The following is a 25,730-nucleotide window of genomic DNA, read 5'->3' on the forward strand; positions in this document are numbered from 1 at the left end:
CTTAAAAAACAAAGACCTCACTTTATGGTGAGGGAAGACCTTTTATTTATCATTCTTGTAAAATATACATAATACAAAAACTGTCATTTTTATCTAAGTTGACAGTGGAGTGGCATTAGGTACATTCACAGTATTGTGAGATTATGATTCCCATCCATCACCACAATTCTTTTACCATTTCAAACTGAAAATCTATATTTAGTAAATACCAGCTCTTCACTTCTCCCTCTCATTGCCCTTGGCAACCACCACGCTGCTTTCCATTGCTTCCAATTTGTTATCTTTAGGCTCCTTGTACAAATATCATATAATATTTGTCTCTTGGCAATTGGGTTATATCTTTTTGTGTAAATTCCTTGGGGCATCTATGTTCTGGCATGTGCCACAGCTTTTAGTCTGAATTATGTTCCATTTGTATATAGTGTGTGTTTATATATGTTTGCATACATCTCTTGACCAAATGTTGACTCAGGTAATATCTACCTTGTTTTTGAAGCTGGGTCTGTCACTTGAGATCAATAATTTAGGCTAAGCTGTCTTATCAATTAATCCCAGGGCTCCACCTAAACAGAGCTGGGCTTACTGATAGAACATCATATGCCTGACTGGTGTTTTGCAGTTTTGTCACAGGCATGTGTATGAATGTGTGTGTTTCTAAAACCAGCTTGGATCTATAGTAAAATTTTCAAAAATTTCTTAATACTTATTATACCGAATATTGGGATTTATTAGTGTTATCATGCATTATGTAATGTGTTAAGACATAGAGATGCAGCTCCCAGGCAGGGTCAAGTAAGGACTGGTGACAGGTGGAAGTAGGGGCTGGAATGTCGCCCTTGAGAAGAAAATGTTTTTCTCACTTGGCTTTAAACTATGTTTTATTGTGTCCTGTTTCTGTGGAAGTGGTTCTCATGATCTCTTTGTAATGGTGAGTATATTTTGATAATAAGAAGAGGGGTGATTTGTTATGTGAATTTTTGAGAAGCCTTTGTTTAGTCTTATTTCTTTGTTTAGTCTTGCCTTAGTTGCTCCTGGTATCATGGGAATAATGATCTTATGGTATCTTGCCAAAATGGAAATTGAAGTAATGCATATTCATATCTATATAAGGATTAATAAAGCTTGCAACTGTGTGTAGTTTCTTCTGACGTTTGTTTGGATCCCTGTGTCCTGGATGTTTGAGACTGTACCCAGGCCCCCCAATGCACTAGATGTTGACAGTAATGTATTTTGACAATATTCCCCCATAATTTGCATTGATTCTGTAGACAGATTTTGGAAGTATGGCCATCCCATGAGCATGCAAAGTCTTTCCCTCTTCTAGTGTCCTTTTTAATTTCTTTATTCATTATCTTAAGTTTTCATTATAGAGGTCTTTCACTTCCTTGGTCAGGTTTAGATCAAGAGATTTGGGGTGGGGGCTTGGATTTTTAAATTGTAATGAATGGGATTATTTCCCAGATCTGTCAATAAAATTTTATTGGTTGATAAGGCTTACTACTGCTTGCCATATATATTATGGTGAGATGTGTTTCTTATATCCTGAGTTTCTCGACATGATTGATGTTGGCTTTGTCAAAAGCCTTACATGTCTATCAAAATGTTATGATTTCTACTCTATCAAAAAAAAGAGATTTGTGAAATTTATAAAATGTATTGACATATTGAGCCAGCACTAATCTCTGGAATAAACCAACTTGATCATGGTTATTTTTCGATATATTATTGAAGAGTTTGCAGTTATCTTTAAAGAAATTTTGTAGCCTGGTTGCTGCCGCTGCAGAGAAGCCCGTGGGCAGAATTGTGTAGTGTAGAATTCTATCAGACCTTCATAGAAGACCTCATACCAATACTATCCAAACTATTCCACAAAATTGAAACAGACGGATCACTACCAAATACCTTCTACGAAGGCACAATTACTCTTATACCTAAACCACACAAAGACCCAACAAAGAAAGAGAACTTCAGACCAATTTCCCTTATGAATATCGACGCAAAAATACTCAATAAAATTCTGGCAAACCGAATTCAAGAGCACATCAAAACAATCATCCACCATGATCAAGTAGGCTTCATCCCAGGCATGCAGGGATGGTTTAATATACAGAAAACCATCAACGTGATCCATTATATAAACAAACTGAAAGAACAGAACCACATGATCATTTCATTAGATGCTGAGAAAGCATTTGACAAAATTCAACACCCCTTCATGATAAAAGTCCTGGAAAGAATAGGAATTCAAGGCCCATACCTAAACTACATAGTAAAAGCCATATACAGCAAACCAGTTGTTAACATTAAACTAAATGGAGAGAAACTTGAAGCAATCCCACTAAAATCAGGGACTAGACAAGGCTGCCCACTCTCTCCCTACTTATTCAATATAGTTCTTGAAGTTCTAGCCAGAGCAATCAGACAACAAAAGGAGATCAAGGGGATACAGATCGGAAAAGAAGAAGTCAAAATATCACTATTTGCAGATGATATGATAGTATATTTACGTGATCCCAAAAGTTCCACCAGAGAACTATAAAAGCTGATAAACAACTTCAGCAAAGTGGCTGGGTATAAAGTTAACTCAAATAAATCAGTTGCCTTCCTCTATACAAAAGTGAAACAAGCCGAGAAAGAAATTAGGGAAACGACACCCTTCATAATAGAGCCAAATAATGTAAAGTACCTCGGTGTGACATTAACCAAGCAAGTAAAAGATCTGTACAATAAGAACTTCAAGACACTGAGGAAAGAAATTGAAGAAGACCTCAGAAGATGGAAACATCTCCCATGCTCATGGATTGGCAGGATTAATATAGTAAAAATGGCCATTTTACCAAAAGCAATCTACAGATTCAATGCAATCCCCATCAAAATACCAATCCAATTCTTCAAAGAGTTAGACAGAACAATTTGCAAATTCATCTGGAATAACAAAAAACCCAGGATAGCTAAAGCTATCCTCAACAATAAAAGGACTTCAGGGGGAATCACTATCCCTGAACTCAAGCAGTATTACAGAGCAATAGTGATAAAAACTGCATGGTACTGGTACAGAGACAGACAGATAGACCAATGGAATAGAATTGAAGACCCAGAAATGAACCCACACACCTATGATCACTTGATTTTTGACAAAGGAGCCAAAACCATCCAATGGAAAAAAGATAGCATTTTCAACAAATGGTGCTGGTTCAAGTGGAGGTCAACATGTAAAAGAATGCAGATCGATCCATCCTTATCACCCTGTACAAAGCTTAAGTCTAAGTGGATCACGGACCTCCACATCAACCAGACACACTCAAACTAATAGAAGAAAAACTAGGGAAGCATCTGGAACACATGGGCACTGGAAAACATTTCCTGAACAAAACACCAATGGCTTACGCTCTAAGATCAAGAATCGACAAATGGGATCTCATAAAACTGCAAAGCTTCTGTAAGGCAAAGGACACTGTGGTTAGGACAAAACGGCAACCAACAGATTGGGCAAAGATCTTTACCAATCCTACAACTGATAGAGGCCTTATATCCAAAATATACAAAGAACTCAAGAAGTTAGACCGCAGGGAAACAAATAACCCTATTAAAAAATGGGGTTCAGAGCTAAACAAAGAATTCACAGCTGAGGAATGCCGAATGGCTGAGAAACACCTAAAGAAATGTTCAACATCTTTAGTCATAAGGGAAATGCAAATCAAAACAACCCTGAGATTTCACCTCACACCAGTGAGAATGGCTAAGATCAAAAACTCAGGTGACAGCAGATGCTGGCGAGGATGTGGAGAAAGAGGAACACTCCTCCATTGTTGGTGGGATTGCAGACTGGTAAAACCATTCTGGAAAGCAGTCTGGAGGTTCCTCAGAAAATTAGACATTGAACTGCCTGAGGATTCAGCTATACCTCTCTTGGGCATATACCCAAAAGATGCCTCAACATATAAAAGAGACACTTGCTCCACTATGTTCATCGCAGCCTTATATAATAGCCAGAAACTGGAAAGAACCCAGATTATCTTGAACAGAGGAATGGATACAGAAAATGTGGTACATCTACACAATGGAATATTACTCAGCTATCAAAAACGAGTTTATTAAATTCGTAGGCCAATGGTTGGAACTGGAAAATATCATCCTGAGTGAGCTAACCCAATCACATAAAGACATACATGGTATGCACTCATTGATAAGTGGCTATTAGCCCATATGCTTGAATTACCCTAGATCCCTAGAACAAACGAAACTCAAGATGGATGATCAAAATGTGAATGCTTCACTCCTTCTTTAAATGAGGAAAAAGAATACCCTTGGCAGGGAAGGGAGAGGCAAAGATTAAAACAGAGACTGAAGGAACACCCATTCAGAGCCTGCAGCACATGTGGCCCATACATATACAGCCACCCAATTAGACAAGATGGATGAAGCAAAGAAGTGCAGACTGACAGGAGCCGGATGTAGATCGCTCCTGAGAGGCACAGCCAGAATACAGCAAATACAGAGGCGAATGCCAGCAGCAAACCACTGAACTGAGAATAGGACCCCTGTTGAAGGAATCAGAGAAAGAACTGGAAGAGCTTGAAGGGGCTAGAGACCCCTTATGAACACCAATGCCAAGCAACCAGAGCTTCCAGGGACTAAGCCACTACCTAAAGACTATACATGGACTGACCCTGGACTCTGACCTCATAGGTAGCAATGAATATCCTAGTAAGAGCACCAGTGGAAGGGGCAGCCCTTGGTCCTGCTAAGACTGAACCCCCAGTGAACTAGACTGTGGGGGGGAGGGCGGCAATGGGGGGAGGGCTGGAAGGGAAACACCCATAAGGAAGGGGAGGGGGGAGGGTGATGTTTGCCCTGAAACCGGGAAAGGGAATAACACTCGGAATGTATATAAGAAATACTCAAGTTAATAAAAAAAAAAGAAATTTTGTATACATTTATATTGGAGATTGGTGTTTATTTTTTGTTTGTTTTTTTTTTGCTTGTTTGTTTCCGGTTTCAGTATCAGGCTAATCCTAGCTTCATAGTTTTGTAATGTGCCCTTCCTTTGCTATTTAATAGAATCGTTTGAGATGCATTTGTGTTAGTATTTCATTGAAGGTCTGGCAATTTTTTTTATTTGGTAGATATTTGATCACTACTTCACTCTAACTGCTTTTTACAAAGCTGTTCAATTTTTTTTTATATCTTCATGATTTACTTTTGGTAATACATATACATTCAGAAGTCTATTTACTTTATTTCAGAGTTTTCCAATTTATTGGAATAAATGATTTTTAACTTGATAATTTCTGAGAATTTTGTGAATACTATATATCATTTTCATCCCTCCCTTTCCCACAATCATCCTCCCCCCATTTCCTCCCTCAAATTCACACCTTTTTCTTTTTTTCTATCCCCCTAACCCTATCCCCACAACCTAACCCTAACCCCACCATGCTAACATAATCCCCCCAGTCCTAAATCCCCTAACCCTAACCTAATCTCTAACCCTAACACCTAACTTTCTAATACTAACTGCACACCCAACCACCCTAATCATAATCCCTAACTTTCTAACTCAGCTTGTTTCCAATTAACTCCTGGCATTTACTTATACCATGTTTTTGAAATGTTAAGTATTTATGCAGATTTCAAAACACAAAGACTTTACCACACTGAGCCCATTTATAAGACTTTTTTCTAGTGTGTGTTATTTCCTGTATTCACAGATAACTGTGAAGGGCTGTACATTGCTTCCATTCACAGGGGTTCAGTGAATGGAAGTACGAATACTTTTGTTATAGTGAGAACTATAGAAATGTGCAAAGGCTTCACCATATTCAATACATTCATAGTTTCTCTCTAGTGTGGTATCTTTCATGCTGTTTATCTTAATTTGGGTTTTAATGCTGTGAAAAGACACCATGACTAAGGCAACTCTTAAAAAGGACATTTAATTGAGGATGGTATACAGATTCATAGGTTCAGTCTATTATCAAGGTGGGAAGAATGACAGTGTCCAAGCAGACATGGTGCTGGAGGAGAGTTCTCCATCTTGATCAGAAGGCAGCCAGAAGACTCTTCTGCCCTGGGTAGAGCTTAAGCATAGGATCTCAAAGCGCCCCCCCCCCCCAGTGACATACTTCCTCAAAGGCCACATCTATTCCAGAAAGGCCATACTTGCTATGGGCCAAGTATATTTAAACCACCACACCTTTGATGATCACAGTAAAGGCTTTATTACCACATTGGTTACATTCACAGGGCTACTCTTTAGTATGTGTTCTTTTGTGTAGTTGGAGGTGGCTTGATTGTGAAAAGGCTTTACCACATTGACCACATTTGTAAGGTTTCTCTCCAGTATGAATTCTTTCATGTTTTTGAAGTTGACCATGAGAGGCAAAGGATTTACAACATTGCTTACAATCGTAAGGTTTCACTCCAGTATGGGTTGCTTTGTGTATTCGGAGACTAGTGTTACACGCAAAGGCTTTACCACATTCATTACATTTGTAGGGTTTCTCTCCAGTATGAATTCTTTCATGTCTTTTAAGATCGTTCTGACCTGCAAATGCTTTACCACACTGACTACATCCATAGGATTTCTCTCCTGTATGTGTTCTTTGATGTATTTGAAAATGACCATGATATCCAAAGGCTTTACCACATTGATCACACGCATAGGGTTTCTCTCCAGTATGCATTCTTTTATGTACTTGGAGATAACTGTGATATGCAAAGGCTTTACCACATTGATCACATTCATAGGGTTTCTCTCCAGTATGTGTGCTTTTATGTATTTGGAGAGTACTGTGTCGTGAATAGACTTTATCACACTTATTGCATTTGTAGGGTTTCTCTCCAGTATGTATTATTTTGTGTATTCGAAGATTACACTGTTGTACAAAGGCTTTACCACATTGATTACATTTGTAGGGTTTCTCTCCAGTATGAAATCTTTCATGATGTTGAAGTTCAGAATGGTATGTAAAGGCTTTACCACACTGCTTACATGCATAGGGTTTCTCTCCAGGATGTTTGCTTTTATGTATTTGGAGATGACTGTGTTGTGAATAGGACTTTATCACATCCATTACAGTTGTAATGTTTCTCTCCAGTATGAATTATTTCACAATCTTGAAGTTGAGAATGGTATGCAAAGTTTATCACATGGCTTACATTCATAAGGTTTCTCTCCAGTGTGTGTTCTTTTATGTCCTCCGAGATGACTATGTTGTGAATAGGCTTTATCACATTGGTCATATTTGTAGGGTTTCTCTCTAGAATGTGTTCTTTTATGTATTTGGAGATGTCTGTGATGTACAAAGTCTTCACTATACTGAATATCTTCAGAGGGTTTCTATCCAGTATGAATTCTTTCATGCCTTTGATGATAACTGTGACATGCAAAGGCTTTACCACAGTGAGAATATTCAGAGGGTTTCACTCCAGTACGACTTTTTTCATGCCTGCAAAGATAATTGGCACATGTAAAAGGTTTACCACAATCACTACACCAATGAATCTTTTTATCTATAGGAATTAATTTTATAATTTGCTCAAATTGTAAAGAGGAATCACATCTTAAAGTTTTAATCACTTTGTTTACATTCATGGTTTCCCCTTTATTATGGGTTGTTTCCCATACCTATAATGGTAAGAGTGTCATTACATGGCTCACATTTGTAGCATCCTTTTACCTTATGAATTTTTTTTACATATTTTAAGAGAAATGGAAGAACTCAGAGCTTTACCACACTGAGTACATGCATAAATTTTCCTATATTGTGAAATATACACTTGCATACTACATTGGCAAGTGAACCAGGACAAACAGAAAAGAATTTCCACATTTCTAGTACTCATAGGGATTTTCTGCAGTGTGAGTTTATGGATATATTCTCAATGAAGTTGGAAAACCAACTAATTATAAACTTGTACCACACAGAGAAAGTCTGTTCAAATGGGGACTACTACATATATTTTAATTGTTCTAGGAGAGAGAATGAGAAGTACATTGCTTCTTCCAATATGCCTATGCCCACATGGCTTGTATCCATTGTGGCATTAAAAGAAGAATAAGAAATAAAAGATTTCCACACTGAATTCACACAGTTTGACTTTTTGTTGATCATAGGCATGTGGTATGTTTTTCCCCAACAACATTCTTGATTCACATAAACTGCCACTTTAACTTAAACTTAGAAATGTTACTTTATGAGTAATCAGCTTTACCATGAAATATTTGCTCATTAGAAACATATACTTATCACCTATAATATATATCATATATATGTACACACACACACTGCAATATGTGAGTGGCATGAGACTAAATAGATTGGCATTTCTACAGAGTAACTGTAATGTGGCTCTGATTTGAATGGTAATATCTGTAGACATTGTTTCCTTGTCTTCTTTCTTAGAGGAAAGCCTTGTAAACAAAAATCAGACACCTGACACTGAGGTACATAGATTTGTGAGAATTTAATAAACTATACACTTAAAGAAGTGCTTTTCTTTTTACACTGTTGCTTATCTTTAAAACTTCTAGGACACAGTAACATTTCTTTAGAGGCAGATCTATACCAACTTGCACATGACAATTACCTTCCAGGTCTTCTGAAACTTTGAAAATGTTCTTCAATATTATGGTCTTTCCAGTTGCAGCCTAAAATATAGTACGTGAAAGTGTATGATATATCATTGAATATTAGGCAAAATTTAAGTTACTATCTTTAGTGAACCTGATTTATTCACCTCATTCTTAACTGGAATTGCAGAAAACAGTTTTCCCCTTATTTTAAAAAGTGAAAGAAAATCCACAATCTTACCTATAGCAGTGAGGTTCTTATAGGTCTCCAGCATCACATCTTTGTAGAGACTCTTCTGTAAAGGATCCAGCATAGCCCACTCTTCTTGAGTGAAGTTCACATTCACATCATCATAAGTCACCACATCCTAAAATATCCCATACATGTGTACATCAGAAACCATGATACTGACATCACTGTAAATGTATGCCTCATTGACAATATAGTTGTATGATTCTGGTAATTCCCCCACTTATTTCTTGACCCAGAAGTTCTAATGGAATTACCAAGTCATCTTAGAAGGAAATTGAATGCTCATTGAATAGGATATAACTTTTCAAGAGAAATGCTAATTATGAGAGAGAAAGAGAGAGACAGAGAGAAAGACACACAGAGAGAGACAGAAAGAACCAAGTAGTACTAGCACACATCAGAGAAGTTGTACGAACAACTCACATCTTATTTCACTGAGTTGGATGCTAGGTCTATCCAGGACAGACAGAGGAACATATTAAGACTCTGTTTCCCATGTAAAAATCAATCAAAAAAGAGAGAAAGAACTCAGAGGTTTTTACCGGGGTTCCTACAAAGAATTACACATTCACTCCAGTTCTGTATTCATCTTCCAGAATCCTGAAGTGGCCAAGTTTAAACTATAACAGTAATGAGATCATACTAAAGGGGGGGAGTGTTTTTAAATAGATGCAAACGGACAGATGAAATATTAGCAATGTAAATGTTGATCCTAAATAAGCAACACGGGACAGGAGAGATGGCTCAGCAGTAAAGAAATCTTGCTGGTCTTGCAAATAATTGGGCTCAATTGCCAATACTTACAAGGGGTCTTCACAACTATCCATTTCTCCAAGTTCAGGAATTCTGAAGCCATCTTCTGCCTACTATTGGGACCAGGCATACATATTATGGATATTCATGCACACAGGTAAAATATTCATATTCCTTCAAAAAATCAAGACAAACACAACAGGCAGGAAAAATGTTATGCATCTGCAATTCAATGACTCAGAAAGCTCAGGCAGTAAAGCTTAGGCAGTAAGTCATGAATCTATGCCATCCTGAGAAGTAGACTATTCTCTCTGCCAAATTTCAAAATCCACGACATGGATGAAGATCAACACAACAGCATATGGTTGATATGTACAAAAACCTACATTCCAGGTCCATCAGCCAATAACATGAAACAAACACAGAAACAGTCAGGAATGTTGACTCACAATTAATCCCAGCATTCTGGACCTAGAGTCAGGTGGACCTTTAAGTTTGAGGCCTACTTGTTCTACATACCTACTTTCAGAAGAGCCAGGACTAGAAAGAGAAACTTTGTCTTCACAAACAAAAACAGAAACAAAACCAACAAAATTAAAAATATAAAAACACCAGGCTTAGTCCTTAGTTGTTTCAACCGTTGTTCCAACTGCATCTTATGTGATTACAGACAGAGTCTACAACATACCCAAACTTATGAAATATAATGAAACCAATGCTAAGAGGAAAACTCATAACTCTGAGGGCCTACAAAAAAAATTAGAGGGAGCATACACTAACAGCTTCACAGCACACCTGAAAACTTTAGAACAAAAAGATGCAATTACACCCAAGAGGAGTAGACAGCAGGAAATAATCAAACTCAGGGCTGAAATCAACCAAGTAGAAATGAAAAGAAACGTACAAAGAATCAACAAAACCATGAGTTGGTTCTTAGAGAAAACCGACAAGATAGATAAACCCTTAGACACACTAACCAGAGGTCACAGAGGGTATATCCAAATTAACAAAATCAGAAATGAAAAGGGAGACATAATAACAGAAACTGAGGAAATTAAAAAAAAATATCAGATCCTACTACCAAAGCCTATACCCAACAAAACTGGAAAAGCTTGAGGAAATGGACAATTTTCTAGACAGATATCAGATACCAAAGTTAAATCAGCATCAGATAAACCATCTAAACCACCCCATAACTCTTAAAGAAATCTAATCAGTCATTAAAAGTTTCCCAACCAAAAAATGTCAAGGATCAGATGGGTTTAGTGCAGAATTCTACCAGACCTTCAAAGAGGACCTAATACCAGTACTCTTCAAACTATTCCAAAAATTAGAAACAAAAGGAACACTACCCAATTCATTCTTTGAAGCCACAATTACGCTTATACCTAAACCACACAAAGACCCTACAAAGAAAGAGAATTTCAGACCAATTTCCCTCAAGAATATCGATGCAAAAATACTCAATAAAATTCTGGCAAACTGAATCCAAGAACACTCAAAAGGTTCATTCACCATGAGCGAGTAGGCTTCATTCTAGGGATGCAAGGATGGTTCAATATATGGAAATCCATCAACGTAATCCACTATATAAACAAACTCAAAGAAAAGAACCACATAATCATTTCATTAGATGCTGAGAAAGCATTTGACAAAATTCAACAACCCTCCATGAAAAAAGTCTTCAAAAGATCAGGAATTCAAGGCCCATATCTAAACATAGTAAAAGCAATATACAGCAAACCAGTAGCTAACATTAAACTAAAGGGAGAGAAAGTTAAAGCAATCCCGCTAAAATCAAAGATTAGACAAGGCTGCCCACTCTCTCCCTACTTATTCAGTATTGTACACGAAGTCCTAAGCAGAGCAACAAAAGGAGGTCAAGGGATACAAATGGGAAAGGAAGAAGTAAAAATATCACCATTTGCAGATGATCATAGTACACTTAAATGACCCCAAAATTCTTCCAGAGAACACCTAAACCTGATAAACAAGTTGAGCAAAGTGGCTGGATATAAAATTAACTCGAACAAATTAGTAGCCTTCCTCTACTCAAAGGATAAACAGGCTAAGAAAGAAATTAGGGAAATGACACCCTTCACAATAGTCACAAATAATATAAAATACCTTGGTGTGACTTTAACCAAGCAAGCGAAAGATCTGTATGACAAGAACTTCAAGACTCTGAAGAAAGAAATTGAAGATCTCAGAAAATGGAAAGACCTCCCATGCTCATGGATTGGCAGGATTAATATAGTAAAAATGGCCATTTTGCCAAAAGCGATCTACAGATTCAATGCAATCCCCATCAAAATTCCAACTCAATTCTTCATAGAGTTAGAAAGAGCAATTTGCAGATTCATTTGAAAAAGCAAAAAACCCAGGATAGTGAAAACTATTCTCAACAATAAAAGAACTTCTGGGGGAATCACAATCCCTGAATTCAAGCAGTATTACAGAGCAATAGTCATAAAAACTGTATGGTATTGGTACATTTACACAGTGGAGTATATATCACCCAGCTGTTTTAAAAAATGGCATCATGAATTTGAAGGTAAGTGAATGAAACTAAAAAAAAGAATTACCCCAAGTGAGGTAGCCCACACCCAGAATGACAGATATGGTATTCATTCACTTATTAGTGGGTATTACCTATTAGGTAAATGATAACCAAGGTATAATCTACAGACTCAGAGAGGATAAGTAAAGAAGAGGGCTACAGGGGGGAAGCATGGATCTCCTTCTAAAGGGGAAATAGAATCCTTTCTGTGAGTAGACTGGGGTTTGATGGGAACAGAAGAAGGAGGGATCAGTTGGGGGTGCGGCGAAGGGAAAAAGTAAAATGCAGAGCAAACTTGAGCCTCAGGACCACAGGTAAGACAAACCTTCCTGCTCCAAGCGATCTGCCTGGTGAACTCAGGACACACAGAGGCAAAATTCCTCTAGGAATGGACACTTCTGGTTTTTAGCGGGATTCCGAAACTCACGGATCCCTGCCCGCAGCAGCTCACTGCTCCCAAACCCCGTGGGAGACAGAGCTCACAGCCCAGATAAGTGGGCACTCCTGATACTGCAGAGCGGAAGAGACCACCAACACTGCCCACCCCTGCCCACATCCCTGGCCCAGGAGGAAACTGTATACGACCTCTGGGTTCCTGGAGATAAGTGCACAGGAGCAGCAGGTCCCCTGCATCTGAGACACCGCCTGAACCTGAAGGGACCAACCAGATAAACAGTTCTCTGCACCCAAATCCCGTGGGAGGGAGAGCTAAACCTTCAGAGAGGCAGACACGCCTGGGAAACCAGAAGAGACTACACTCTGCCCACATTACTGATTCCAGAGGAAAACACCAAATGCCATCTGGAACCCTGGTGCACTGAAGATCACGAAAAGGGCGGCACAGATCTTCCTGGTTGCTGCCCCCACGGAGAGCTCATAAGCAACACCCCACGAGCAAACTTGATCCCCAGGACCACAGGTTAGACAAACCTTCCTGCTCCAAGCGACCTGTCTGGTTAACTCAAGACACAGCCCCACAGGAACACCTGAAGACCTGTAGATAGGAAACACTACACGCCCAAAAGCAGAACACTCTGTTCCCATAACTGGCTGAAAGAAAAGAGGAAAACAGGTCTACAGCACCCCTGACACACAGGCTTATAGAATAGTCTAGCCACTGTCAGAAATAAAAGAAGAAAGTAACACTAGAGATAATCTGATGGTGAGAGGCAAATGCAGGAATCCAAGCAACAGAAACCAAGACTACATGGCATCATCGGAGCCCAATTCTCCCACCAAAGCAAACAAGGAATATCCAAACACACCAGAAAAGCAAGATCTAGTTTCAAAATCATATTTGATCATTACACTGGAGGACTTCAAGAAAGACATGAAGAACTCCCTTAGAGAAACACAGGAAAACATAAATAAACAAGTAGAAGCCTACAGAGAGGAATCACAAAAGTCCCTGAAAGAATTCCAGGAAAACACAATCCAACAGTTGAAGGAATTAAAAATGGAAATAGAAGCAATCAAGAAAGAACACATGAAAACAGCCCTGGATATAGAAAACCAAAGGAAGAGAAAAGGAGCCGTAGATACAAGCTTCACCAACAGAATACAAGAGAGAGAAGAGAGAATCTCAGGAGCAGAAGATTCCATAGAAATCATCGACTCAACTCTCCAAGATAATGTAAAGCGGAAAAAGCTACTGGTCCAAAACATACAGGAAATCCAGGACTCAATGAGAAGATCAAACCTAAGGATAATACGTATAGAAGAGAGTGAAGACTCCCAGCTCAAAGGACCAGTAAATATCTTCAACAAAATGATAGAAGAAAACTTCCCTAACCTAAAGAAAGAGATACCCATAAGCATACAAGAAGCCTACAGGACTTCAAATAGATTGGACCAGAAAAGAAATAGTCACATAATAGTCAAAACACCAAATGCACAAAATAAACAAAGGATATTAAAAGCAGTAAGGGAAAAAGGTCAAGTAACATATAAAGGCAGACCTATCAGAATCACACCAGACTTTTCGCCAGAGACTATGAAAGCCAGAAGATCCTGGGCAGATGTCATACAGACCCTAAGAGAACACAAATGCCAGCCCAGGTTACTGTATCCTGCAAACCTCTCAATTATTCCAAGATATTCCATGACAAAACCAAATTTACAAAATATCTCTCTACAAATCCAGCACTACAAAGGATAATAAATGGTAAAGCCCAACATAAGGAGGCAAGCTATACCCTAGAAGAAGCAAGAAACTAATTGTCTTGGAAACAAAACAAAGAGAAGAGAAGCACAAAAACATAACCTCATATCCAAATATTAATATAACGGGAAGCAACAATCACTATTCCTTAATATCTCTCAACATCAATGGCCTCAACTCCCCAATAAAAAGACATAGATTAACAAACTGGATACGCAACGAGGACCCTGCATTCTGCTGCCTACAGGAAACACACCTCAGAGACAAAGACAGACACTACCTCAGAGTGAAAGGCTGCAAAACAACTTTCCAAGCAAATGGTCGGAAGAAGCGAGTTGGAGTAGCCATTCTAATATCAAATAAAATCAATTTTCAACTAAAAGTCATCAAAAAAGATAAGGAGGGACACTTCATATTCATCCAAGGAAAAATCCACCGAGATGAACTCTCAATCCTAAATATCTATGCCCCAAATACAAGGGCACCTAAATAGGTAAAACAAACCTTACTAAAGCTCAAAACAAACATTGCACCTCACACAATGATAGTAGGAGATTTCAACAACCCACTCTCATCAATAGACCGATCCTGGAAACAGAAATTAAACAGAGACGTAAACAGTCTAAGAGAGGTCATGAACCAAATGGACTCAAAAGATATTTATAGAACATTCTATCCTAAAGCAAAAGGATATATATTCTTTTCAGCTCCTCATGGTACTTTCTCCAAAATTGACCATATAATTGGTCAAAAAACGGGCCTCAACAGGCACAGAAAGATAGAAATAATCCCATGCGTGCTATCGGACCAACACGGCCTAAAACTGGTCTTCAATAACAATAAGGGAAGAATGCCCACATATACGTGGAAGTTGAACAATGCTCTACTCAACGATAACCTGGTCAAGGAAGAAATAAAGAAAGTAATTAAAGACTTCTTAGAATTTAATGAAAATGAAGGTACAACATACCCAAACTTATGGGACACAATGAAAGCTGTGCTAAGAGGAAAACTCATACTTCTGATTGCTTGCAGAAAGAAACAGGAAAGAGCATATGTCAGCAGCTTGACAGCACACCTAAAAGCTCTAGAACAAAAAGAAGCAAATACACCCAGGAGGAGTAGAAGGTAGGAAATAATCAAACTCAGAGCTGAAATCAACCAAGTAGAAACAAAAGGGACCATAGAAAGAATCAACAGAACCAAAAGTTGGTTCTTTGAGAAAATCAACAGGATAGATAAACCCTTAGCCAGACTAACGAGAGGACACACAGAGTATGTCCAAATTAACAAAATCAGAAATGAAAAGGGAAACATAATTACAGAATCAGAGGAAATTCAAAAAATCATCACATCTTACTATAAAAGACTATATTCAACAAAACTTGAAAATCTGCAGGAAATGGACAATTTCCTAGAAAGATACCAGGTACCGAAGTGAAATCAGGAACAGATAAACCAGTTAAACATCCCCATAACTCCTAAGGAAATAGAAGCAGTCACTAAAGGTCTCCCAACCAAAAAGAGCCCAGGTCCAGACGGGTTTAGTGCAGAATTCTATCAGACCTTCATAGAAGACCTCATACCAATACTATCCAAACTATTCCACAAAATTGAAACAGATGGAGCAGTACCGAATTCCTTCTATGAAGCCACAATTACTCTTATACCTAAACCACACAAAGACCCAACAAAGAAAGAGAACTTCAGACCAATTTCCCTTATGAATATCGACGCAAAAATACTCAATAAAATTCTGGCAAACCGAATTCAAGAGCACATCAAAACAATCATCCACCATGATCAAGTAGGCTTCATCCCAGGGATGGTTTAATATATGGAAAACCATCAACGTGATCCATTATATAAACAAACTGAAAGAACAAAATCACATGATCATTTCATTAGATGCTGAGAAAGCATTTGACAAAATTCAACACCCCTTCATGATAAAAGTCCTGGAAAGAATAGGAATTCAAGGCCCATACCTAAACTACATAGTAAAAGCCATATACAGCAACCCAGTTGCTAACATTAAACTAAATGGAGAGAAACTTGAAGCAATCCCACTAAAATCAGGGACTAGACAAGGCTGCCCACTCTCTCCCTACTTATTCAATATAGTTCTTGAAGTTCTAGCCAGAGCAATCAGACAACAAAAGGAGATCAAGGGGATACAGATCGGAAAAGAAGAAGTCAAAATATCACTATTTGCAGATGATATGATAGTATAGTTAAGTGATCCCAAAAGTTCCAGCAGAGAAATACTAAAGCTGATAAACAACTTCAGCAAAGTGACTGGGTATAAAATTAACTAAAATAAATCAGTAGCCTTCCTCTACACAAAAGAGAAGCAAACCGAGAAAGAAATTAGGGAAACGACACCCTTCATAATAGACCCAAATAATGTAAAGTACCTCGGTGTGACTTTAACCAAGCAAGTAAAAGATCTGTACAATAAGAACTTCAAGACACTGAAGAAAGAAATTGAAGAAGACCTCAGAAGATGGAAAGATCTCCCATGCTCATGGATTGGCAGGATTAATATAGTAAAAATGGCCATTTTACCAAAAGTGATCTACAGATTCAATGCAATTCCCATCAAAATACCAATCCATTTCTTCAAAGAGTTAGACAGAACAATTTGCAAATTCATCTGGAATAACAAAAACCCAGGATAGCTAAAACTATCCTCAACAATAAAAGGACTTCAGGGGGAATCACTATCCCTGAACTCAAGCAGTATTACAGAGCAATAGTGATAAAAAAACTGCATGGTATTGGTACAGAGACAGACAGATAGACCAATGGAACAGAATGGAAGACCCAGAAATCAACCCACACACCTATGGGCACTAGATTTTTGACAAAGGAGCCAAAACCATCCAATGGAAAAATGATAGCATTTTCAGCAAATGGTGCTGGTTCAACTGGAGGTCAACATGTAGAAGAATGCAGATCGATCCATGGCTATCACCAAAGCTTAAGTCCAAGTGGATCAAGGACCTCCACATCAAACCAGATACACTCAAACTAACAGAAGAAAAACCTGGGCCGAATCTCAAACACATGGGCAATGGAAAAAGTTTCCTGAACAAAACACCAATGGTTTATGCTCTAAGATCAAGAATCGACAAAGGAGATCTCATAAAACTGCAAAGCTTCTGTCAGGCAAAGGACACTGTTGTTAGGACAAAACAACAACCAGCAGATTGGGAAAAGATCTTTACTAATCCTACAACTGATAGAGGGCTTATATCCAAAATATACAAAGAACTCAAGAAGTTAGACTGCAGGGAGACAAATAACCCTATTAAAAGAAGGGGTTCAAGTGTGGGGATTTAGCTCAGTGGTAGAGTGCTTGCCTAGTAAGTGCAAGGCCCTGGGTTTGGTCCCCAGCTCCGAAAAAAAGAAAAAGGGAAAAAAATGGGGTTCAGAGCTAAACAAAGAATTCACAGCTGAGGAATGCCAAATGGCTGAGAAACACCTAAAGAAATGTTCAACATCTTTAGTCATAAGGGAAATGCAAATCAAAACAACCCTGAGATTTCACCTCACACCAGTCCGAATGCCTAAGATCAAAAACTCAGGTGACAGGAAATGCTGGCGAAGATATGGAGAAAGAGGAGCGCCCCTCCATTCTTGGTGGGATTGCAGACTGGTACAACCATTCTGTTAATCAGTCTGAAGGTTCCTCAGAAAATTGGACATTGAACTACCTGAGGACCCAGGTATAACTCTCTTGGGTATATACCCCAAAGATGCCCCAACGTATAACAAAGACACATGCTCCACTATGTCCATACCAGCCTTATTTATAATAACCAGAAGCTGGAAAGAACCCAGATGCCCTTCAACAGAGGAATGGATACAGAAAATGTGATACATCTACACAATGGAATATTTCTCAGCTGTCAAAAACAATTACTTTATGAAATTCATAGGAAAATGGATGGAACTGGAGAATATCATCCTGAGTGAGGTAACCCAATCACAGAAAAAGACACATGGTATGCAATCATTGATAAGTGGATATTAGCCCAAATGCTTGAATTACCCTAGATGCACAGAACACATGAAACTCAAGAAGGATGACCTAAATGCGAATGCTTCACTTCTTCCTTAAAAGGGGAACAAGGATATCCTTGGGAGGGAATAGGGAGGCAAAGTTTAGAACAGAGGCAGAAGGAACACCCATTCAGAGCCTGCCCCACATGTGGCCCATACATATACAGCCACCCAATTAGATAAGATGGATGGTGAAAAGAAGTGGAGGCCGACAGGAACCGGATGTAGATCTCTCCTGAGAGACACAGCCAGAATACAGCAAATACATAGGCGAATGCCAGCAGCAAACCACTGAACTGAGAAGAGGACCCCTGTTGAAGGAATCAGAGAAAGGACTGGAAGAGCTTGAAGGGGCTCGAGACCCCATATGTACAACAATGCCAACCAACCAGAGCTTCCAGAGACTAAGCCATTACCCAAAGACTATACATGAATTGACCCTGGGCTCCAACCTCATAGGTAGCAATGAATATCCTAGTAAGAGCACCAGTGGCAGGTGAAGCCCTTGGTGCTGCCAAGACTGAACCCCCAGTGAACGTGATTGTTGGGGGGAGGCTGGTAATGGGGGGAGGATGGGGAGGGGAAGCCCATAAAGAAGGGGAGGGGAGGGGTTAGGGGTATTTGGACCCAGAAACCAGGAAGGGGAATAACAATCGAAATGTAAATAAGAAGTACTCGCGTTAATAAAGATTAAAAAAATATGAGCAGTATATGTTATCATAAAGCTAGGTTCTTCTATTTAAAGATTCTACCACATAAAGAGGAAACATATATTCAGACATACCCATGCCATTCTTTACAGAGAAGATAAAAACAAGGGCAAGAAATAGATGTATGTAAACTTATCTGCAGGTCCAATATAGTTTTTAATATCAAATATAATCTAGAAATAGACTAAAGATACTTTTTACCTTAGGGCCAAGGAATATTAGATAGGACCAAATTGGGATTATCTAAGGATCCAGCTTGCCACTATCATTGGACATGAGGACAAAGGACCATGTTTCTTTCTAACATCCTACCTGTATAATTATGACAAACTACAGATGAAATATCTTTTTTCCTTTGCCTGTTCTTATGCCAAAATATCTGAGAAAGACTACTTAACAAATAAATGGCTTATCTGAGATTAGAGCTCATGATACAGTGCACAGGAGAAGTAATAATACACAGCTAGTAACCCATCCTCTATTGTCAGCAAGCAGAAAGAGGTGAATGCTGATGTTGCCCCATTAATCAATTAAATTCAGAACCCACATTACAGATATTTCCTGAAGTTTGTCTCCTAGGTGATTTTAGATCCTGTCAAGTTGAGAACAAAATTAATCACCGTGATGTGTATAAATAGCCAAGAAAAGAATAAAATAAGAATTTGTGCTTCCAGTATAAAGACCATGCTGCAGATAGACGTGTTTTTTAAATTAAACTCTTTTCTAAAACCAAAAAAGGCATGAAAGGTCAAACCTTTTATGCCTTCCAACTTTTCTAAAACATACAAGATTAAACAATCATATTTTTAAGTAAATTTTTATGGCAGTACAATGATACTTTCTCTATGTTACTTGATAATCCCTAATTTTTTTCTATTTTTGTGAGTGTAGTGTTTTTATTATCCACTGTTATTTGTAGAAATTTAGTGTTTACTTAGTGTGCATTCCTTTAGATATAGGTGACTGTAGAAACTAGAGGTTGCCATCCATTCTTTCCTACCTTATTTGTTATTTATCTATTTAATGTTTTACTTCTTTAATTAAAAAATAAAATTACAAAAAATACATTTTGGTTATATTTTTTCTTCTCATTGAAATCTACACAAATACTCCAAACCTATCTACAAATCCATGTTTATGCTTTTTCTAAAACTCTATCTTTCCCTTTCTTAAGAATATAAAGCCTACCCGAAAATCAACTAAAAATAAACACAAAAGTAATAAGACAAAATAATACCCAAACAAACAAAATGAGATAAGGTACACACAGAGACACACAAAGAATTGTAGAGTCAATAATGTGCTGCCCAACACTTCAGGGCATTTTTTTTTCCTTTCTAGTGAGTGAAATTGGTATACCATGATACTCCTTTGGAGAAAATCAGTTTTTGCTTTGTCAGCAAGTTTCAATCACCAACACCTTCTTGCTGGGGATGAGACTTTGTATATATGTTTCCTTCTCAGTGCTAGCTTTTTAATCTGGTTTGACCTTGCGCAGAACTTGTGCAAGCTGTCAGAGTTCCTATGACTTCATATGTGTATCTGTATGATTGTGTTTTGAAAATATGGTTTCTTTGAAGTCATCACCTAACCTCTGACTCTTTCATTCTTTCTGCCTCCTCTTCCATACAGATGCCTGACATTTTAGGTAAGGGGTATGATAAAAAAAATCTCACTTATGATAGTGAGTTCAAAATTCCATCACTATCCAAACTCTATATTAGTTCCCTTCAACTGAAAGAAAGCTTCTCTTACGGAGGCTGAACATGGCACTGATCTACACATATAACAACAGTACATTAGCAGGAGCCATTCACTTTATTGCTATGTTCCTTTAGAATAATAAAGTTATTGCTTTTCTCTAAATGTATGTGCAAATACACACACACACAAACACCCACATGTATATACATATAGATGTATATATATACATATTTATACATGTCCATATATATACATATATACATATATATTCTCAGGTTTGTGGCTGCTTTATCTGTGTCAGATATGAATTCTGTCTCACAGAGTGGGGCTCAAATACAATGTAAAAGAAAAGAGGTTGTTTATTCACACATTTATACCACTATTAAGTGAGTACATTTTTTTAACCAACTGACTGTTATAGATTATACGGCTTATATCTAAATATTTTTCCCTTCCAGCATCATAAGCATTAGTCAATAGGAATGAAACATTTATCTGGGCTCTGGGTACTTCTCCATGTTTGACATTGTATGTTATCCTCAGCACTAAACATTTATTATCATGTTATAGAGAGTAAATAATACCCAGAAGAATGGGCTGTGATGGGAGGGGTGATCTATGGTATCGTCTTTCATCAATGATTTAAGAATATGCAAGGCATTCCTGGCCGAATGTTTTACATGGTGACATATGATATCTATTTAGAACTTCATCTTTGATGACTCCATCTATCTTCCTTTCATATAATGTGTGTGTGTGTGTGTGTGTATGTGTGTGTGTGTGTGTGTGTGAGAGAGAGAGAGAGAGAGAGAGAGAGAGAGAGAGAGAGAGAGAGAGAGAGGAAGAAGAGGAGGGGAGGAGGATGGCGGAGGAAGAATGAAGAAGGAGGAGGAGGAGAAGAAAAAGAAGAAGAAGAGGAAGAGGAGGAGGAGGAGGAAGAGGAGGAGGAGGAGGAGGAAAAGGAAAAGTCATGTGGAGTTCAATAGAATATGTATTCTATTAGGTTTTAGATAAGCAACAATAACAATTGCTATCATGTATGTTTATTAGTTTGACATAGTTCCCACTAAGACTATTGCATGATCAATTTAATTTTATCCTCACAGTGAACAGAGTAGGAATGTTACATCTCTAAGAATATGTAGATTTTCACAGTGTTATATTTTTCAGACATCCACAGATGAAACACAGGTCTGTCAGAAACCAACTATGTTGATCACCATGTTACCTTGCAGCATTACCTAGAGTATGCATTGCTCAGTTTGAGTCTTGTCCTTTTAGATATCATTTCCAGTTCTTTCTATACTGAAATGGCCAGTGAATGCAGCAATATTTCAAATCACTGCTTCAGTTAGATCAGGTATCTGGAGTTAGTCAGATGGATCAAGAGAAAAGAGACAACATTGATTGCTGACACTGCAGTGCATCGGGAGGAAAGCGAAATCCTCAGTCTGGCAGAGAAGATCAGTCATTTCAACTACTTGTACCCAGAGTGTTGAACTAGCAAAATATCTGACTTTTTAGTTTATTTTTTCACAGGACACCTTTGTAAACATGTCAGTTAGAGAAATGCTTGTTGGCTGCTTAAGCCTTAGCTGTGTAGATACAGTATGTCTAAACTTTTATTTCTGCTTGAACTTACTATTTCCAGAAGCCCAAATCATATCATGATACAAAACAAGAAATGAATTCACAACTTGAGGTGACATTTCAAATCAGTTGGAAACATTCTAAATTATGATTATCAAAACACATTGATTTCTGTTTAGGAGGAGACATTTGAAATTATGAAAAGTAAATAGCAATGGCCACATTCTAAAAGCTCTTAGATGACATGGGGCAGGTTTTATTATCAGACCATAGAAATTCCGAATCCTGACTGTAAATATAATTTACCAAATTTACAGAGAGTGAAAACAGCAGTCTTCAGAGTTACTCAGAAGTGACGATAAGAGATAACCTAGTGTGGGAAAGAATTTGCTGCAGAAAGAAGAGAATTCAAATTTGTGTGCCCGCACTTTAAAACAGTCATGGTTGTATACAGCTATAACCCCAGTGCTATGATGACAGAGAAAGAATTTCTGGAGCTTGTGCACAGCAAGATAGCATCAGTATTAGTGAAAGGCTTTGAATTGAAAAAAATTGTAGAAAATCATAAAAGAGGATACTATTTACTTTCTCTGTCTTCCGCTTGAACACATAGGCATGAAGACACAGATAGAGAGACAGACAGACAGATAGACAGACAGACAGACACACACACACACACACACGCACACCATATCACACACACTAATTCTTGGTGGTCACGTGTTGAGGAATATTAAATTAATAATTTATAACCTTGAACTCATGAAAATGTCCACTTGACCTTTATAATTGCCATTGATCATGAATACTATTTTGTGAACCATGGATCCACATAGGTAAAATAAATCAGTTGTCAGAATAAAGTAAGGGCATGACATATTAATATTAGAAAATTTTAAAAACATAAGTTTACTATTTTTTTGATGTGTATGTGTGTGTGTGTGTGTGTGTGTGTGTGTGTGTGTGTGTGTATGCTGCATGTGTGTGTGCTCACGTAGGTCTTCCGATTCCACAGCATGTGTATAGGCCAGATGGCCAATTTCTGTAATGGGTCATTATCTATGGATTCCTATGATTAAAGTGAGGGTGTTAAGCTTGTTCTGCAAGTCCTTTTTCCCTCTTGCTGGCCCAAAATAATTGTCAAAATTTAAATGAATTTCTTATAAGCAATTGATGAAGGTTATTTACTCATCATGAAGTTAGAAGTTCATATTGAAGCTCAGCAAGTCTCTGGAGTGACAATTCCATTTTATGTCAGCATAGGAGACTTGGATATCATTTGATAAGGGCTTATGACTAGTTACATAAATATTCATAAAATGACCAAATTGTATGATCCTTGAAGAAGATACCATTAAATTGGAAGACAAAGAACAAGAGCCAAATAAGTCCAGCAGCTACTGAGATGCAGTCACTGACTGAGCTGAGTCTGAGCAAACATCAAAGAAACAGTGAGCTGTACTGTAGCCTAAGTAACGATACAAGCAAAAGCACTAAAATTCCTTGAATGAGGCATATAGGTATGGGAAAAGCTCTTCAACCTGGGACTTCACTTGACTTAGGCTGCATAAACATCTACCTTCCAGAAATATACCTAACAATGAAGTAGCTCACCTCATCTCACCTGCATGAAGCTGTATACATACCAAACAATGGACTAAGACTCCCTGCACATAACATTGTTTATAAACTTTTCTTTCATGATCAACTTCCATTCAAAAGTATTCAAGAGCATATCCACATACTGGAGGGAGAAATCTGTTTCAACTGGCCTGAGACAGTTTAGAGTATATACTCAGTAAGTCGTATTGAATCCTCTGGAAAAACTTTCAAGGGAAAGATCCTTAATGTCATATACCTAATGATAATTGAATATGCATTTGATTAAATCAAATGCATCATGGAAACTGATGTTCACAGTAAATTAAGGCTTGCCTAATCAAAAAAAAAGTCAATCAAAACAGAAATATCCACACTGAACTCTGAGTAAACAATTCCTCCTTCTCGAGAGGTCCACAAATTAAAGCTACACTGAATACCAGTGTTTCTCACTTTGCTTTTGAATAAAGTTTCTTTGTCACCTTGCTCTCTGTGACTTCTTGTAATAAGATGAAAACATCCTGGAAACACCTCACCTAGACAGTAACCTCAGATAAAACTGATAAGCATCTTCTTCAAATAATGACACGAATTATGGAAGCTCTAAAAGAATTCTCCTGTTACTTTCTTGTAAGAACTTCTAAGAATGACACAAGCCATGTCTAATCTAATGCCTATTCAATGAAATCAGAAGTTATAAAAAAATTCATCCTAGTGTTGTTTTTTGTACCAATTTCAACTTTAAGATATTAAGTACAATCACATTGGAATTCCTGTTTTCTCAGAAGTTTTGATAATGTCACCTACAATTAAGCAAGAGGAGAATCCTTAATGAATTTCTCTAAAATACATTTGCATGATAGATAAAATATTAACTCTAGAATGGGAATATTAGAAAAATGCTTGTTTCTGTGTTACTGCATTGAAAATATAATTTATACCCCTTTGTCATTTTCAAAATGCAGATGTTCATAGTATACATATTAGATTATGTGGACTATTAATAATAATAAAAGTTTCTAACAATAATTGAAGAAGAGAGCCAGTACTTTGAGACAATAATGCTTCTGTCACCTTTAATGTATATAGTTTTTGCTATAGGTACACAATGATTTCTACATATGAAAGTCTAAATGCTCTACAGCTCATGCTTTCTGGTTTCAAGAAGTGAAAACTTCAGTAATAGCTTTTAACTTCAAAATCAAAATGAAAACAAAATGCATGAACAGAAAGAACAGAAGGAAAATAAAAGAAGGGAAGGAAGAAAGCATGAAAGGAAGGAAGGAAGGAAGGAAGGAAGGAAGGAAGGAAGGAAGGAAGGGAGGGAGGGAACAAGGAAGAAACAGGAAGAGATTTGGTAAGTCGCTCATTTGACAGGCTACATGCCAGTATGGAAGACACCCTTGGATGAGTTCCAAAACTGTACAAGATCAGGTATGGTTGTTCGTATCTATAATTTATTGGTGAATATCAGACATTCAAAGTCATCACTGGATATATAGTGAGCTTCAGGCAAGTCTGGGGTTTATGAGACCCTGTGGAAAAAAGAGAGAAAGAGAGAGAGAGGGAAGGAGCTAGTGACCAAGGGGTAGAGGAAGAAAGGAAGGACTGACTTCGAGCGATAGCGATGCAAGATGGCAGCCACCACAGGCTCTGGAGTAAAAGTCCTTTGAATCCGACTGTTGGAAGAGCTGGAAGAAGGCTAGAAAGGAGTAGGCGACAACACAGTTAGCTAGGGTCTGGAGGACTATGAGGAC

General features: G+C 37.9%; 1 protein-coding gene and 1 pseudogene across 1 annotated transcript; both read right to left on the reverse strand.

Moving 5' to 3' along the window:
- Positions 1–6,205: 6,205 nt before the first annotated feature.
- Positions 6,206–7,245, reverse strand: LOC134486032 (zinc finger protein 844-like; annotated as a pseudogene).
- On the reverse strand, positions 7,095–8,986 carry LOC134486054 (zinc finger protein 120-like). The gene is made up of 3 exons (XM_063284808.1): positions 8,817–8,986; positions 8,593–8,653; positions 7,095–7,451 (listed from the first exon to the last, which is right to left on the reverse strand). Exons 1-3 carry the CDS (start codon positions 8,887–8,889, stop codon positions 7,343–7,345), a joined length of 243 nt encoding a protein of 80 aa, XP_063140878.1. The 5' UTR covers positions 8,890–8,986; the 3' UTR covers positions 7,095–7,342.
- Positions 8,987–25,730: the final 16,744 nt, after the last annotated feature.

This window comes from Rattus norvegicus, chromosome 3, assembly GCF_036323735.1.
Source record: "Rattus norvegicus strain BN/NHsdMcwi chromosome 3, GRCr8, whole genome shotgun sequence".
NCBI classification, from domain to species: Eukaryota; Metazoa; Chordata; class Mammalia; order Rodentia; family Muridae; genus Rattus; species Rattus norvegicus.